The following is an 18414-nucleotide window of genomic DNA, read 5'->3' as shown; positions in this document are numbered from 1 at the left end:
AAATTGCTCTTAGCGGTATTATTTGCCATTAAGGAATTTCCGTTTCTATAATATTCATAGAGCTATTGTGTTCTATTTAGCGTTGCCAGACGTCCCGTATTTCCCGGGTCATCCTGAATTTTAGGCTTAGTTTAAAATTTCCCGGCGGGGATGACGATAATAATAAAATTATGAAATCATTAAAAATAAATACTTAATGCGTGGATTAGGTAACTGCTGACGCAAACGAATTACTAAAAAAAAACGTTTTTTTTACAGTTCTACAATAATTTTACAGGCTGTCTGTATTTTTAGAAAATAATATATCCCTATATAAATATAATATTCTCTCTAATGTACTCTTTTTAAACTAAATCTGAAATGAACTACAACAATTTTCAAGAAGATGCGGAATATTTTAAGATAGAAAAAAGTCAACAAAGGGTTTTCCTAACTCAAACTGTTTCTTTCCACGTTCCCAATTAGTGATCTAATGTGAGAAATAAATCTACCCCTAATTTAATAAAAAGCGAGTTAATGACCGTTTTTAATTATGATCATAATTGTATTGATATAACTTTGCTTTTTAATTTTCCCGTGTAAAAAAATAAATTCCCGTATTTTTTTGCCTATTTAAGCATTTGCCCCTTATATGCTGAAAAATAATATGGCAACCCTTGTTCTATTACTCTTTTATAGCCATCAATAATTAACTTTTACTTTTTTTTATAGAACATTGGGCAAACTGGCAGGAGGCTCACCTGATGTTAAGTGATACCGCCGCCCATGGACACTCTCAATGCCAGAGGGCTCGCGAGTGCGTTGCCGGCCTTTCAAGAATTGGTACGCTCTTTTCTTGAAGGACCCTAAGTCGAATTGGTTCGGAAATACTTCAGTGGGCAGCTGGTTCCACAAAGTATGTAAGTAGGTATTAATAATTACGTTAAAGGAGTTGATGATAAAATAAAGATACAAACCGTAACTTTCTAATACTATTAGCTAATAACATTAGCTAATACTATTTCACTTTCTATAATTTCAGGCAGTGCAGTATATGATATTCTTATATTTTAAGCATGAATTTTAGGCCTTTGAAGTAGCATAATCGTAATCATATTGAATGATAAGGATGTAATTTGCCAAAAAGCTATATTTTGTCAACATTTGTAAAATATACAAACTAATGTTATATACCCTTTTGTCATAAATAAGGTTTTTATTTATTATTATTTATTTTTTAATAATTTAATTGAACGTTACTAATAAGATACGTATTATAACATGTATAAAATTATGTTCGAACCATTATACATATTTGATGTTATTATGTGTCTAATGTCTATCAACCATTCCCATCGTATAAAGATGAACCGATCACGAAATTGTCGACGAATCGTTTCGGGATCGGATATATACCATATACCCATAACCCGATCGGCTCTTAAGTTTCACTATTCTGTTATTTGCAGTAATGCCAACTTAGCGCTTGTGCCGGATCTAGTGGAATATTTGATATGTCAGCGGTCAAAATTAATTATCTCCCCAGGGTGGCCATCCTTCCATGTAGAAACTTACCTTTTACCTTAGTGATATTTGTATTTAGGGACATTCAGCAATCAGCATTTTAAAACTATCCTAATCCCTAACTGGTTGATTTAAAATCCTCTGAGTACTAAAACTTTGAAAATAAATATTAAGTATGTTTTATTTTAACTTGAGTTACTTTTGGAAAACTTTACTCTACCATCTAGCTAGGTAAAGATCATACAAATCTCGACACATAAAATATGGATCTTGAAGTTTTACAAGGAAAATCAGTGGAATGTAGCATTTCTGAAATTCTGATTTCTCTTATTTTTAAGCTAGGCACTTTCATAGTTGATCGTTGGCAACACTTGTGATTTGTTTAAGCTCTAAAAATAATAATTATTATGAAAACAAACTTAAATTGTTCAAAGTATTAAAAATGTAATTAAAATTAAATCTATTTATGTCTCTAAAATGTTTAGTTACGATCTTAAGTTTCTTACGTGTGATGACACAGTAACAGTAAAAAATAATGACTTTAAAAGTTTTAAGTAAGCATAAAATATTTCTATAATTTTCAGTGGTGATGATTGGGAATAATATAAAATAAACTTGATTTATATTTTTTTATTACAGATATGAATCGAAAAAGAAACTTGAAGAATCAGTTTATGATTGTGCTAAACGGTTATATTGCGAGGGCCGTGGTGCATACCATCGTCCACCAAGATTAAACCATATAAAACAATTGGAATCCAAAGTACGAGATCATGTAGTCGTAACTTGTGAGTGGAATAGTGACTATATTATTACGTTAGTGTTTTCATCTGGAGTCTTAGCCTACCTTACCATTAAACCTGACACACTTGATGTAATTCAAGTACTCTTTGATAGATATTGTATTGGAAAACTGATGGGAAACAATGTTACTAGTGGTAAGTAATGTTACTTAAATAAAAACACTACAATCTACATTAAACTAAATTAAACTTTTATGATTTTCAGCTGTTATTTCTCCTTCGCACATCTTATTTATTCACCCAGAGAAAATAGCAACATTAATTGTATTAGGAAAGAAAAATGATAATAATGTGCCATGTCGTATATCTGATAGAGATCCATATCTTCAAGTAAGACATAATTTTTAATATAACTAATTTTATAGAAAATTTTGGTAATACCTACTGCTTTTGGCATAATTTTAAAATATTTTTGTATAACTTGTTATTTTTAATGTTATTTTGCTATTATTTTTTATTTTATTAAGTGTATCCAAATTGTCAATAATATTTCTATCTTATTCCATCATTAAGTAAAAGTAAGTACTGTATATTTTTCAATTCATTAAAATGTTTATTGTAATTTACAGAGTCTAGAGCTGGGTGGAATAAATCGTAAAATAGAGAGGAATGTATCTTGGTGTACATATAATACTGGTATAAGGGTACTGGTATGGAGTAACAATGTAGCTGATCCGGCTCCATGGAGTCCATTACTAGAAGATCATGCTAACTTACATCTTTACTACATTGAAGGGTAAGAGTTGATATTATTAATGCATCATCATCTTTACCTGCAATATGTGCAAAGAGGATGACAGCAGGCCATGCTGTTAACTAAGTTGCACTTATTTTTTTTTTAATACTACTGTGTAAAATAAATATCGTTTTTCTTTTTGATGATGTATGTGAAAAATGTTTTTTCATCTTAGTATTTTGAATTTAAGAATATGTGTTAATATTAAGATATTTAACTGACTTCATGTTTTTGGAAGTACATTTATATATGGGCTGTAAATTAAATATAAAACTGCTTTAAAGTGATAATCTCTTAGAAGTGTTCTATTATAGACTCCTACAATTATTAAGAATTAGCAAAATAAAACTACTTCTTTAATTTGAAAGATTATCTGAAAAACCTTAGAAATGTATTGTTACCAAATTCTTTTAAAAGAAATAAATTATAAAATTTCTATCCCTATGATAGAGTACTGGGGTTACGGCTCACGGGTACTGTCTACCAGGCACTAACTTAAATCTTTAATTAGCATCTGATTTATTATGAGTACATTTTCATAATTCTACTTACTCCAGCAACTACTGGAAATATTATGATTATTTGTCTCATTACAGGCAGAAAGTGTCCCTGATTGCATTTCACCAAGTTGAGAGTGAGGTGTTGATTGCTGAGTTGTCTCAGAAACATCATTTTGTACATATTGTTGAACAATCTGCTTGTCCAAAGGTATATTTTTATAACAGTATGATTAAACAGGTATTATTAAAAAGTGTTGAATTTGTTTTGGATAAAAAATCTGAAACAATTGTCTTATTGAAGTTTTAAACCTTAATTGAACCATTATATCTAAATAATTTAAGAAACTCATACTTTTAGAGATTGTATCCTTATAATTTATCTGATTGGTAGAGTAAAGTTAGGTTACCAAATCTAGATGTTCCAGATGTTCGCTACAAATATATATCTAAGAGCTGAGACACACATTAGTATCAATGAACTTCTGTAGAGCGGTAAATAATAACAAGTACTGAATGGCCATCAGTAAAGAAATTCAAATTTTATGAAATATTAAAAAGTCATTTAGTGATGTTATTTAGAAAAAACTTTAGTACTCTTTACTTTGTATATGGATCATATATAGTTAATTGATGTACAACATAAATCTAGGTTGTATCTAATACATATTTGGAGAACAATTTGTTTTCATTTATTTTTTTTACATTTAAAATATTTATTAATTTACATAAAAAACGTAACATAAACGTATAATTGCAATTGTTCTAGAGTGGCGTGAATCTCCTATGGCTAAGGTATGATGTACCAAAGACTGATAGAATGTCCCAACTAAATTTACAAGACGTTACTCAAGTGTCCCTTTCGTCTCATGTTCGAGTCGCGCGACGATCGCCATGCGATTTGCGACTTTTAGTCGCAAGTATCGACGGCTCTTTACACATTATTCATCATGTTTCGGGACTCACACATTCTATAAGAGCTGGATTTGTAAGTTTCTTTGTTCAAATCTACACTATTATAAAGAGGAAAGATTTTATTGTGTGTTTGTCCGCTCCAAAACTACAACCGATTTGAAAAATTAACAAGGAGGTTTTATGAAAACTTTTTAGGTTTTACTGTGAATTTTTCTCTATATAAACGTGAATTCAATACGGAAGATTTTAATTAACAAATAAAAAATATCGGTTGATCTTAGAAGGGTAAAAATTAAGGGTTGTATGTATTTTACACATACAAATGCTGTATCATAAAAAATAAAAACAATTTTTTTTCCTTTAATAAAAAAATACTTTTTGGGGTGGACATCCCTTATCACTTAGGGGTTTGAAAGAAAGATAGTAGCCGATTCTTAGACTTACTTAATATGTTTATGTGTTTATTATATGTTTTATAACATTATTTATAATATTTTCACATAATTAATTTCAGATTGCAACAGATGTACGATGGTCTGGCGAATTAGTGATAGCGAGTGAAGAAAATGGCCGATTGCAGTGTTTTGATAGAGCTTTAACAGCTTTACACCATCATACTAAATGCCTCGATCTGACTTCTTATTTCCGGTAAGTATTGTAATTCATAAATGTGTAGCGACACCTTAATTTGACAGCTACATTCACTATGATACTGGGTTTTTTGGGCCAATCAATAGGCGAATGCTACCGCCGATATTTATCGTGATATTTATCTTGTATTTTTTTAGTATACTACACACTCGATACGAATCGCGTCAGTACGACGGTAAATTTCATTGAGTACACTCGTACGTTTCGTGTTATAATAATGAGTAACAATATTAAGAAAGCTTGCGTTGCTATTATATTAGCGATAGCATTGAAAAAACGTATAAATCGAAAGAAATAGGCGAAACATTGGTTTCAAGATAGAGAAAAATATACACATCTGAATTTATTAAATCAAATTACCCTATCAATCGGCTTTTCATTTTTATTCAAAAATTTCAGCATATGAAATACCCAAGACTTTGGATTGTATACATTTTCAGCTGCAGCACCCGATCGCTTCGAATCTGTTATTTTTTTTAATTCTTTTCTATAGTTCGATTTTAATGAATTGATCTTGGCAATCACGTCTTTAGCTGTCGCGCCTGGTTTAATTTTCTTAAAAATTTGAAGCAGCTGCTCATACGCATTCGCCCTTTTCACTTTATTAATTATGTTTGCATTTGAGCTGTCCCATATCTCAGGTAGTGTTTCTAATACAAGTATAAATTCTTTCATTAAAAGTGTTTTTGGTCGTTTGTTTGAAGTGCGCTGGGCGCCGACTCAATATGCGCGTCCTCTTCCATCGCTGACAGAATTAATTGTGACGCGATAAATATCGACCAGAGACTAGACGCTCGATATTTATCGACGATAACTGATACGGATCGTGGATTTTTAGATTTCTAGAAATCCAGCGATCCGTATCACGATACGTGATACGCCTGTACTACACATCGTGATTCTGGATCACGATCCAAATATCACGATAAATATCGAGCGTGTAGCATTCGCCATAGTTAGACTGGTCGAAGACACCCTTTCGGATATGTATGAAAAATATAAAGGGTCTAGTTAAATACAGAAAAACATTACATATGCTAAAATTCATAGATTATAAAGATATTTAGGTGAGAAACCCCGTCGCTTTTATTTAGTTTTATTTCAATGTTATTACTATGTTTAAAAACTTTTTATCTTGACAATTTTTTTCACAATTGTAAAATCGATTCCTCGCCTTTGTGCAAACAATATTAATTAAATACAGTATGTTATTGTCCTACTCATAGTATATATTTATACTTTCAAAATTGAGGTCCGTATCGCAACGTCAATCATATATAAATCTAGTTTCAGTAGAAACGATTTTCTCTGTAAGTATGACATGTATGACAGCGCTCAAGACGAGACTGTGACTTGACATAAGAAGTATTTATTGACTCCCATATGGCGAATGCTACACGCTCGATATTTATCGTGATATTTGGATCGTGATCCAGAATCACGATGCAGCGCTTCCAGATTCACTGTAATTACAGTAGATTTACTGTATTTTAGACTTTTCTACTGTATACTGTAATGATAAAATACAGTGTATGAAAATACTGTATTTAATTTCCGTTCATATAAATTATCAAATTAATCAAATTTAATACGTTTTACGTATTACAAAATACGAAATATAAATTTGCAACCTAATCTAGAACCCAGAACCACTGACCTCTATCTATAGACAATGTAGAGTAGGATTGTTACCTACATATTAGTTTACGTGCTGGGAATTCCCCAATGAATCAGAACTAACGCTTAGCAAAAACTAACCGTCTAGTATTATCTTTGCCTCACTCAAATGCTGAGTGCGAACGCAAGTTTAGTGAAATTAATAATATAAAAACCAAGCAGAGGAACTGTCTGATCACAAATACTATTAAAGAAAATATGTTAGCTCAGCAAGCCATTCGTCGAAATTCTGAAAACTGCGTCAAATTTAATCCCACTATTGAAATGATTTTGAAGATGAATGCAAAAATTTATCAAAATCATGAGGAAATTATTTTAGAATAACTTACAATGATATGTATTTACAAATAAATTAATACAGCAGCTTATTTTTCTTTTAATTTTTAAACAAACTTTTACTGTAATTTTACTGTAATCGAATTTGAAATCTGCTGTATTGTTTTAAGAAACTACGATATTTTTTAGCTGACAACACTGTAATTTTACTTTTGGGATCTGGAAGCACTGTCACGATGTGTAGTACAGGCGTATCACGTATCGTGATACGGATCGCTGGATTTCTAGAAATCTAAAAATCCACGATCCGTATCGATTATCGTCGATAAATATCGAGCGTCTAGTGTCTGGTCGATATTTATCGCGTCAGTATTTATTCTGCCAGCGATGGAAGAGGACGCGCATATATGGAGGCGGAATAATATAGAGAATTCATACTTGTATTAGAAACATTACCTATAAGTATAGGCTGATTTACACGTATTAAGTTGCCAAGTCTTAACTAAATTTCAAGTGACTTAATTTTAAGTAACCGTTTACACGTAAAAATACTAAATAATTAGTTAAACTCATTTATTCGCTCAAGATGGAAGACCACAGAACAAAATATTATAGGATTTTCTTTTCCTGATTGGGGATTTACTGTATTGTATGCTCCAATACATGATTGTGAAGGTTCTGGGGACTCAACGTAATACGTATTTGAAGAAGGCGAAGGAGTAAAACGGCTACTATTATTCATTGGGGAAGGGGTTCTACTACTGTTCATTAATTGTTGTATACGCATATCGGACAAATAGTTTTGGATATGTTTTTGAGCTTCCAGCGCCGAAAGCAAAAGCATAGCTTTGCAATGACTCCGCCAGCTTATGCTTTTCACTTAAATTTAACTAAATTTTGCCTGTCCAAACGTGTCAAGTGATTAGCCACGCCCACCAACTTAACCGAAAAATAGACAAAATTCTATTCTACCTTGTTTAGTTGCAACTAAATTTTAACGTGCAACTTCTTACTAAATTCACTGTTTACACGGGTTAAGTTACTTAAAATTAAGTTAATATTTCGTAAATTTTTAGTCAACTTAATACGTGTAAATCGGCCATATGGGACACCTACAGAAAATAATTTAAAAATAACAGATTTGAAACGATCTGGTGCTGCAGCGGAAAATGTTTACAATTCAAAGTCTTGGATATTGATATATATCAGCATATACTGACAATAATAATAATAATAATGGCAACGCAAGCTTTCTTAATATTGTGACTCATATTGTAACACGAAACGTACGAGTGTACTCAATGAAATTTACCGTCGTACTGACGCGATTCGTATCGAGTGTGTAGTATACTAAAAAAATACAAGATAAATATCACGATAAATATCGAGCGTGTAGCATTCGCCTATGACGAAATCTTACTTAGCCAAGCTCCATTTTGAATCTATTCCCCCTTCAGGCGCTTAGCGAGCTAAATTTTATTTTTGTAACTGTCACTTGTTTAGTACTCACTCCCAAATATTATTTAACTAATTCTTAGATGTAAATTGCCGTTATTTATGTGCAATAATATAATGAAAATGGTCTTCGTTTGAGGCTCAATCACGCCTAAACCACTGATCGTATTGACATGAAACTACCACCATTCGATGCGAAACATTCGGGGAGGCTTCCTAGAACCTCTAAACGTCAACATCTGTTAAAAACTCGATTTTCGAAATATTTCAATTTTCTTAGCGGGAAGTTAAAAAGAAGAATAATAAAAATATGAAATAAAATAAAATAATGAAACATAAAATTTATTTTAATTCGTCCAGCAAAGCGGGCGCGAAACGGCTAGTTCGATATATATCGAATAAAAGTTCGTAATATTACAGGGATACGCGACGGATTCAAATTCTCGGTTCGCGTAAATTTAGAAGTGGACCAATCATATTGACTACATTTTCCGGTGGTCCACTTGCCCTGCTTCGGATATGTCATCCACGATTGTTATCGGTAAGTGCGTATGAGCGTAGAGTTTGGACAGAGAACCGGCGTGAGAAATGTGATTTCATTTATCCACAAAAATTAATACTTTTATTAATATCAATATATTTTTTTAATTAACTGTTGTCAACATAATAATAAAGGTAATTCAGCAGTGCAGCGACCTGAAATCCCAATCTATTCGATAGTTATTTTCTGCGTGATTAAAGTATGTCGATTCTCTCTTATTAGAGAAAAACAGTTATTATCGATTATAAAGCCTACGTAACATTATTATATTAAACATTATTTTCTACCATTCTTGTAATTAACTATTATTTTCTATTTCTATACACAAAGTTTAAGTATATTTTAATTAACTTTATATACGATTTAGTATAACTATTAGAGTGATATTAAGAAACCCATCTGCCAAAATCCAGTACATTTCTGACGTAAGGGAGACGCAGAGTTAGCCCTATATCTCGCCCTTAGTTTCTAGTCCTAACATTGTACCTTGTGGTACATATGATATTTTTACTAATTTCTCTGTATTTTTTACACACATACATTAAAAAAATATTTTGTGTATGTTTAACTATACTTGCTTTAAACTTCCTTCGTTAAAATTTTATTTATTTCCAGGCATGGCTTCGTATGGGCCGTCCGTCTAATGCAATAGAACTACTTAGAACGTTTGACTGGGAAAAAGAAGGCGACGAATGTTTAAATGGCATCAGTGAAATTGTTGTCAATTGTCTTAGAAGAAATACCTTTGACCTTAATGTTGAGAACGCCATACAGGGTGCTCTGGGTGTGTATTTGGCACCAGCCTCGCCTTTGCCAGCCTCGGCTAGTCGATATGCACCTCCTGTACACGATTTGGCTAGGAAATTCTTTCATCACTTATTGCGGTATGTCAAGTTTTCCGTCAATAGTTCAATTTTAGTATTAAGAAAAAATATTTTTTTCTTATTAAGATTAAGTGTTATTGATATGGTGTTAACTTTTACTTTTCTCCGTCTTCGTGATAAGTTTTTGTATTTTTTTTTTCTAGATTTTGTTTGATTTTTAAAAGATTTTATGCAAAAAACAAACAAATAAGGCGCTAATACGTTTTAGGTCTGATTTTTTTTTTTATGTCTCGTGATCATTTGTTTTTTTTGTAATGGGCAAGTAGGTGATCAGCCGTCTGTGCCTAGCGCCGCGGTCGACTTTTTGGGTCAAAGTCATGCTGCTTTTAAGATAAATATTTAATTTATATAAATATTAAATAGGCGTGGCCGTATCGAAAAAGCGATGAGTTTAGGCGTAGAGTTGGAAGCGTGGGATCTGTTCGCGGATGCGCAGTGGGCTGCTACGCGAGTGAGACAGCATCATTTAGCACAAGAGGCTGCTGCTTGTGTCACACACTACGCCCCGCTCACTAATACAGGTATTCAAATTGACTTCAAATAAAGTAGATTTTTAATTAAATTGTATGTTTTTAAAACTTTCGATCTATTTTTGGTTGTTTTCATTGGTAATTTAAAAAATAGATAGTTTCGGTAAGTTATAGCTAATGTGCTAGTATTTTCATCAATTTAAAGTACCAAAGGAAAACAAAAAAAAACAGTTAATTATTTTTTAATATCATTTTATTTCTTATTAATTTTTTCTGTACAATGGCTATGTTTGACCAACCTAGTATTTGTTCCATTGTTTTCTTCTTTAAAAATTCATATTAGAAATATTTTTTTTTAGATTCGGAATGTTCAGATTCATGCTCTCAATGCTCTCATTCATGCTCGGATTCAGAAGAAAGTTCTCCCGGAGTGAGAAAAAACCCTCCACCATTACCTCGCGTGTCCCTCCCAACTATACCCATCCCTATCGCACCAAACGAACCACCTTCAACCAACAGTATACGTCCCAATTTACACCAATACCTAGAAAGAGACAACACTATATGGACGACAAACGTCAAAGATGACACATTCGTATCAAATCGTAAACCAAACATACGATGGAACAGTGTAGATAACGTTCTGAATAAAATAAGCGAAGGGATAATTAAACCGACTGATATGGTTCAAAGGACACATTTTAGTCATGCAAATGCATATAGATATCACGGGAATGCGAACTTTAATGAGAGATATAGACCGGATAAACCCACTTATCCAAGTCGACCTCCGGAGAGGAATAAAGTTAAATTCTCGGATACAGTTACCATAGCTGTTATGCCGGTTAGTCCTTTATGTTACTAATCCCTAAATAATTAAATTATATGAAGTTATCAGTTTATTAAGTTAATAAAATTAATAAGAGCTCAGTATTTAAAACAAAACCCAAATTTACCCATCCAGTAGTTCCACGGATCTCGGCGTTTAAAAAAACTAAGGCCATAGAAACCTAATTAGAAAAATACCAAACGCAGTAACAAAAAAGTTCTTAATTTAAAAGTGGCCATTAAATATTAAGATCTTGAAAAAGTTAAATTTGTAGTCTATTATTCCGACAGAAGGAATCGTATCCTAGTATAGTATATAGATTAATAAAAAATATTAAGATCTGATAGAATCTGTGCTGAAACAGAACCAAAAGTTGTTGTTGAAATTTGGCAGTTAAGTGAAATAGTGTCTGCAGTCTGAACAATGTAGTACTTATTTGCTTCGCGTAGTTCGCAGAAAATTATGTACTTTTATTGTATTTTGCTTTGCTCGACCTCAAATTCTACGAAGGTTCTGTTTCCTTACATATTCTAAAAGATTAAATTGGCTAAAATTCGTTAAAACGTTTTAGGAACCACCTCAATCGGAAGTAGCGCGGGAACTCGCAGATAGCCTACCATTGTGTCCTCCAAATAAATACCTCGCTGCATTCGCGCCGAACACATCGTTCGCGAACGAACGCAGATCGCCGATCGGTACTACACTCGATTACGTCGAAGTGTGAATGTTAATTGCATGATGCATGATACTAATTTGTTTGTGAGTACGGTTGCACGTTTTATGTATGCACGGAATGATATAGCAATGATGGCACTTCCTTGAAAATTAGTTGGCTCAATTCGAAATAGTGACACTAGAATCGTTTTTAGGGCTATTTCTACACGCGCTGACACAAAAATTGCAAGATCCGATTCTGAGATTTGTCTAAGCGCAAACTAAATGTCTTAGAATTCTACCATCATTTGAGAGTTGTCATAATTTGCGCTTAAACTTGTCTCCGAATTTCCTTGTTAACCCTTAGGTTAAGGAAAGGATTTTCAATAATAGTTAATAATGTATATTTTTTTAATACATTTAATATCTGTCTTTACATTAAATTTTATAAAAATATGATTCCTAGGGTAAACGACACTGACTTTGCATGTACACCTTGTATTTCGGTCTTGGTAATTTGTGGCCAATGACGTTTTCTATGCAATTTTGCATTTTTTAAATCACATGCAAGTAAACTTTGAAGTTTTATTTACATATATTTTTTCAGATGGAGGAAAACCGCCCATTCCACCAAAAATCAAGGTGTATAACTTTGGTATGGTTTAAGGTAGCTAAAGGCGGCTTAGCACTGATAAAATATTTCCGTCCGTAACTTATTGTAGTTATTTATATAAGCGTAATATTGAAAATACATTTTCATGGTTGTGATACAAGGTACTAGATATTTCAATCAACAGCGTTTTATTTAAAAACGATAGAAGACTTATTCATTAGACATTTAATTAACTTTTATTAAATATGATTTATATACATTGTATAGTTTACATTTTTTGATAATTTTGTAATAATTTATAGATTTTTCAGTGCTTCCAAATAAAATGGATCTTTATTTTTTTAATAAATCGAATACATTAATTTTCTGTTGTTTTATTCTCATATACGTAAAAACTTTGTAATGAATACATTTTCCTAATAATAAATTATAAGAAGTCTTGATTTCAATTTGACCTACTTCTTCTGAAGAAAACCAAAAAAAAAGGGACACATTGATAATAACCCTAAGCTTAAGTCCTAATTTATCTCATGCAACCATCTATGGAGCTGTCCAAATTCAGAATTTGTCAACAATTGTATATGTAGGCACAAGTGACCTTACCTTATTTCTGATAGTATAAGATCCCGCTATACAACGACCTTCACCGAGATGCTTATTTAATGAAACTTATTTTATATTTAATTTAATATGTCAATAAATATAATCCATATGGGTTGCCTAGCAAATTTCAGTCCAGAGTATGTTTAATTAATATTTAAAAAAATTTTTTTTTTTATAATTTGCATGTAGTAAATTTTTTGAACTTTTTTCAATCAATATTTTTAATCAGGGTAGTATTATATATGTATCACTAAAACCTTCTTTTATACTAAAGATGTATATATACTTTAGTGTCACAAAAAAAATATACACATAAATAATTAATTGATTAAAAACAACCTAACTTTTGCATATTCTATGGGCTTCATACTTTCGATTGGTATAGAATTTATCTAATAATCATACCGGTGAAATGTTTAAAAAAATATATTTTTTTTAAATTAATTAAAAATACTCTGGACTGAAATTTGCTAGGCAACCCATATGGATTATATTTATTGACATATTAAATAAGTTTCAATAAATAAGCATCTCGGTGAAGGTCGTTGTATAGCGGGATCTTAGACCATGAATGAAAGTATTAACAGTACATGCACAATTATGTCCCCTTAAGATTAACATTACATTTAATCCACATTCTATCATTACCACTCTTTGAATTTCTTGTGTCCCAACATAGAAAAGAATTTATCTATTTACCACACTTCAAATCCAATTTAAAGTTATAATAGTTAAGTAAGCCAAATTTATTGAGTGAGGAACCTAAGAGCCCTAGGTTTTAATGCAGTGATTAGATATAAGAGACTATTTATACACATTTTTGGGAAGATACTGAACAGCTTAAAGTAACTTGATGTTTAAATAAAACAACTATATTGACATTTTAATTATTTAATTTACAGAGTAAGCCAGACTTGTAATAAGGGGAAAAATAAATTAATCCTTGATCTTCTTCTTTGGGCGGAGGTTGTTAGTGTGACCACACTTCTTCTTACGGCAGTTAGTGGCACGAGGGTGGAGTCTAGCGTAACACTTGCGGCAAATCATTTTGTCGCAATTGTACTTCATAGCCAAAATCCTGAGAGATGGCTCAATGGTACCTAAAATGAAAACAAGAAATTCACATGTTATTCACAGAAGTAAATATTAAGGAGGAATTTGATACTGTAGTAGAATAAGCGTTGAAGATGATTTTAAAAGTCAAAACTAACCTCCACGTAGCCTTAACACCAAGTGCAGTGTAGATTCCTTCTGGATGTTATAGTCGGAAAGAGTACGACCATCTTCGAGCTGTTTACCAGCGAAAATCAAACGCTGTTGGTCAGGTGGGATTCCCTCCTTATCCTGGATTTTGGCCTTCACATTTTCGATAGTGTCGGAGGCCTCCACCTCTAGGGTGATGGTCTTACCCGTTAGGGTTTTCACAAAGATCTGCATGTTTCAGCTGTAAAAATAGGAGAAATAGAAATTCACGCAAAATTTTATCCCGCAATGATGAATATGAATTATTTGAAACAAAAAACAAATGAAAACTTTGACGGTGACACGCCACGCAGTTTTGAATTTCGAACGCGCCTTAAATACTTTTAAACATTAAGAATCTAGCTAATGACTATATCTATTACAAAAATATTATATTGTCTTTAATATTTCATCACTGAATTAAAATAAATTACATTTATTTTGTAACTAACCTCCTCAAAATGTGCTCGATGAACTGTCAAACTGGCATAAAAGAAACTTTGAGCATGGTGGTTGGGTGACCAGTTTTTAATATTTGATTTCCATTGCATATGCTTTTATAGCATAAACTTTGGGTGATACTATACCTTTATATTCATATTTATTAGCCGCTGTCATAAAAAATGAAGTATTGAGATATTCACAAAGATGCTGTTTTAAAATATTTGGTTCTAGTGGTAATAAAATGCAAGTATAAACCGATACTTGGCCAATGTATCGATAAAAGGTAGTCTTGTAATGGCTAAGTAATAAGTTTTTCAGGGGCCTCATAGCCTAGCGGCTAGCGGTCTTATTAAGTGGCAGCTAGGTGAGGGGTACCGGGTTCGATTCCCGGTTCGAGGGCAAGTTTTAATTTAATTTAAATTTGTTCTCGGCCTTTGGGAGGGTTGTGCGGTACCGGGCGAGTGCCTAAACCGTAAAATGGAGGACACGGTCGAATTTCTAAAGACAAGTACGAATTATTAAAAATCCTGTACTTGACGCTGGCTAATGCACAAATCGTGCCAGAGCCATAAAAAAAAGAAAAAAAAAAAGTAGTAAGTTGGTATCACAAAACCAATGTTACCACTTACCACTTCCCACTCTGCTCAAGTGCTGAGCTTTCGTTCAAAAACTTAAACTTTTCTTTTAGTTTTTAAATTACAAATACTCATTTAATATCACAATAGATATTCAAATGAAACGATATTAAAATATATGTGTAAAGTATGAACCCTAATCGAAAAATTCAGTATTATTTTTTACATACAGATTATAGAAATATTTCTGAACGTTATCGATATTCGATAAAGTGCCTACTTTACTACTTGTTTCGTAACAGGTCTACTAGAAAATTTTAGAATTCAAAGTTAATTTGTGGTGCTAAAAACATGTATCATCAACTTAACAAAGTGTCCGGTCGGCTTATTGCTGCCACCAACTTGCAGAGTCCACTTTTCCCAGTGGTAATTATATTTTATTTTAATTTGCTACATAACCAGGAAAATCAAAGTTGCTAATGTGAATTCCTATTTTGTTTAAAGGTTCCTATTGCTTTACAAAGGGTGGACCCACCGGCTATCCAATACAATACCGCCCATATGTCGACTGTGTCTGAGTCTTGCTCCACTCAGCCAAGACGTCTCGTACCTGGTACCAACGTGCCCTACTCACCATTGTCTCCTAAAATCCGTGAACGTCAAGAACGTTTCCAGGTAATATAATAAATGGCAGAATCAAAAAACAAGAGTTATATTATAGTCCAATTTATAATTTTACTAAAATTCTAGGAGTGGTCATTAACCCAAAACAAACTATTCCAAGTAAAACATTTATCTGCACTTTATTTATATAGATAGTACATAGAATTTGGTTGACAACTAACATTATTATAAATCCTTTTTTAAAGCCCATCTATAATAGTGTGGCTGTCAATTTAAATGCATTATATTACTAATAAAATAATTAAGCATTAACATTGATTTGCTCTGTTTACATAAGACTCCGGGTCAATACTAAGCACCAAGTATGACCCGTATAGTAAATAAATATTGGAATTTGATATACTTAAGATGTAGCTAGTACTAAATCTCTGAAATAGACTTTTTTGACATTATATTGCTTATCTTAAAATTGTCATATTCATAACAAGCTATTCATAAAAAAATATAATTATTTTATAAACAAACTCTTTAGTTTTATAATATTAGTACAACAAATTAATTTACTTTTCTATCTATCAGCTATCAGAAAAAGTTAATATTATTTCTTTGTTAGCATTATTTTACTGTTTTTTTTTTAAATTTTTACTGGCTTATCCTTTTTTATTAGTATGGCTTTAGGCCTCTATATAGCAATAGCAGAACAAGCAGTGGCAGTGGGGTTTATACAATCAAAGTCGTAGAACTTTGCCTTTAGCCATAATGTAAGATCTCAATAATTTTCATTGACTTTTCTTGTAAATATGCTATTTATATAAAAAGCATGATTACAAAAAAAGTCAATGAAAAAACTAAACAGTAATAAAATAAACATTAATTAAAAGGAAACCCCTGTTATGGTGCACTGGAGCCACCCTTACCTAGAATATAATATTTTAGATTTTCTGTTTAAAGTATAATGTGCTAAAATTTTTATTACAGAAAGAGGATGACATCCCAGTTTTCTTAAAGGGTGGTCCAATGGATGGAATTATCTACAGACTCACATTACTACTCTGTGCCGCTGGTCTTGTTGGTATTGCTCACACTATCTACATCCATGCTGTACCCAAAAAGTGAATAATTTAAATACACAATGAAAGTAGTTTAATCTATATAATTTATGTGATGTGGATCAGTATCCAATAAAAAATTTAAACAATTATTGATTTTAATTTAATTTTTATGGTTCTTACATTAGTGAAACAATAAATGCAACAAGTAAAATAAGGAGATGACCACTACTCTAATACTGACAAGAGACAACTTATCTATGCAAGTAATATATATATGTATATCATAATATGAGGGTAAGAATCAGAGACGAGACTTGGGGCAACAGACTTCCGTATTTCAATATATTATTGGCGCAAAGTCAAATCTCGACTGAATCTGAGGGTAAGGAGGAAGGAATTTTTCAATATGTACTCAAAAAGTTTAACATCGAAGGGGCGGGGCGCGATCGGCTTGTTTACGTTTGTCAGACTTTTAATGCTGTTCAATATCACCGCCACAACTATGGGAAACATAAAAATAAAAAAACACAAAATTCTACACTTTACATCTGATGGACTATTTAGTTGCTTGATAAACGAATATTTTGCTTGTAAGCTAACATTGAACGTCTGCTAAAATTTCGCGCGGTTTCTGAAAACGGGACAATTTTGCGTCCCATAGTTCATTTCAGGGACACCGGAATCGTAATTCTAAAAAGGGACACGATGCTGGTCACGTTAGCCATGACCAAGCTAAACGCGGAACCTTGTTGATGATGATGATTTTAATGGAACCTTGTTGACATGCTAAATTTTTTTTAAATCCATTGTTCGCAGCAGTAAGCAGCGCTACCATGAATTTGACAAAATAAAAATAGGATTGTCAGTGATCCAACTGATGATGCAACTACTACTACTACTATAAATAAAATTAAGTAGGTAGTGACATCAGTGAGATTAAGTAATGAATATATCTACTGATAAAGGCATTAAAAGGACATATTTATGTCAATTAAAATTTTAGGACAATACCCAAGTTGTTAATATCAAATGTTATAACCTATATGGGCACCGGCTTATCTTAGACCCAAAAAGTCGACGGCGTGTGTCAGGCACAGGAGACTGATCACCTGCTTGCCTATTAGATTAACAAATGACCATGAAACAGATACAGAAATCTGAGGCCTAGACCTAAAAACGTTGTAGCGTCACTGATTAATTTTTTTCTGCCCTATATTACAACTGGAACGCTCTCTGTCGGTTTTTTGAGTCGGGCCTATAGTCTAGTAAGAACAATACATCCTAAATAAAAAAAACGGTAAATGTTTACGTTCTTGACATATCTTACAATTTTGACTGAACCTCGCTTCATCCAGCTGCAATTTGGCCTT

General features: G+C 32.3%; 3 protein-coding genes across 4 annotated transcripts; 2 read left to right on the top strand and 1 right to left on the bottom strand.

The window, feature by feature from the left end:
- Positions 1 to 1851: 1851 nt before the first annotated feature.
- LOC125052431 (WD repeat-containing and planar cell polarity effector protein fritz) lies at positions 1852 to 12704 on the top strand. 2 transcript variants are annotated; one of them, XM_047653278.1, is made up of 13 exons: positions 1852 to 2057; positions 2143 to 2441; positions 2512 to 2636; positions 2876 to 3042; positions 3639 to 3750; positions 4309 to 4527; positions 4969 to 5102; positions 8934 to 9054; positions 9670 to 9938; positions 10302 to 10459; positions 10768 to 11252; positions 11809 to 11932; positions 12499 to 12704. In XM_047653278.1, exons 1-13 carry the CDS (start codon positions 1981 to 1983, stop codon positions 12555 to 12557), a joined length of 2349 nt encoding a protein of 782 aa, XP_047509234.1. In that variant the 5' UTR covers positions 1852 to 1980; the 3' UTR covers positions 12558 to 12704. The 2 variants fall into 2 exon arrangements, with proteins under 2 accessions (XP_047509234.1, XP_047509235.1); XM_047653279.1 differs by having other exon boundaries at positions 11809 to 11996.
- Positions 12705 to 13982: 1278 nt separating this feature from the next.
- LOC125052470 (ubiquitin-60S ribosomal protein L40) lies at positions 13983 to 14933 on the bottom strand. Its single transcript, XM_047653345.1, has 3 exons — positions 14802 to 14933; positions 14319 to 14551; positions 13983 to 14207 (listed from the first exon to the last, which is right to left on the bottom strand). Exons 2-3 carry the CDS (start codon positions 14542 to 14544, stop codon positions 14044 to 14046), a joined length of 390 nt encoding a protein of 129 aa, XP_047509301.1. The 5' UTR covers positions 14545 to 14551; positions 14802 to 14933; the 3' UTR covers positions 13983 to 14043.
- A 786-nt stretch (positions 14934 to 15719) lies between these two features.
- On the top strand, positions 15720 to 17108 carry LOC125052578. The gene is made up of 3 exons (XM_047653503.1): positions 15720 to 15794; positions 15873 to 16043; positions 16971 to 17108. The coding sequence occupies exons 1-3, from the start codon at positions 15720 to 15722 to the stop codon at positions 17106 to 17108; spliced, it is 384 nt and encodes a 127-aa protein (XP_047509459.1).
- Positions 17109 to 18414: the final 1306 nt, after the last annotated feature.

The sequence above is a fragment of the Pieris napi genome, chromosome 9 (assembly GCF_905475465.1).
Source record: "Pieris napi chromosome 9, ilPieNapi1.2, whole genome shotgun sequence".
Lineage (NCBI taxonomy): Eukaryota > Metazoa > Arthropoda > Insecta > Lepidoptera > Pieridae > Pieris > Pieris napi.
Note: the sequence above shows the minus strand (reverse complement) of the source record. Positions and strands in the feature narration are given on the sequence as shown.

What these genes read in the sequence shown, in the direction of transcription:
- LOC125052431 (XM_047653278.1), top strand. Translation starts at nt 1,981, where the DNA reads ATGTTTAGTTACGATCTTAAGTTTCTTACGTGTGATGACACAGTAACA. An exon ending in AACAATCTGCTTGTCCAAAG is followed by an intron (nt 3,751 to 4,308) that starts GTATATTTTTAT and finishes CAATTGTTCTAG; the next exon opens with AGTGGCGTGAATCTCCTATG. An exon ending in TTACCATAGCTGTTATGCCG is followed by an intron (nt 11,253 to 11,808) that starts GTTAGTCCTTTA and finishes AAAACGTTTTAG; the next exon opens with GAACCACCTCAATCGGAAGT.
- LOC125052470 (XM_047653345.1), bottom strand. Translation starts at nt 14,544, where the DNA reads ATGCAGATCTTTGTGAAAACCCTAACGGGTAAGACCATCACCCTAGAG. An exon ending in GGTGTTAAGGCTACGTGGAG is followed by an intron (nt 14,208 to 14,318) that starts GTTAGTTTTGAC and finishes TTTTCATTTTAG; the next exon opens with GTACCATTGAGCCATCTCTC.
- LOC125052578 (XM_047653503.1), top strand. Translation starts at nt 15,720, where the DNA reads ATGTATCATCAACTTAACAAAGTGTCCGGTCGGCTTATTGCTGCCACC. An exon ending in AGAGTCCACTTTTCCCAGTG is followed by an intron (nt 15,795 to 15,872) that starts GTAATTATATTT and finishes TTTTGTTTAAAG; the next exon opens with GTTCCTATTGCTTTACAAAG. An exon ending in AACGTCAAGAACGTTTCCAG is followed by an intron (nt 16,044 to 16,970) that starts GTAATATAATAA and finishes TTTTTATTACAG; the next exon opens with AAAGAGGATGACATCCCAGT.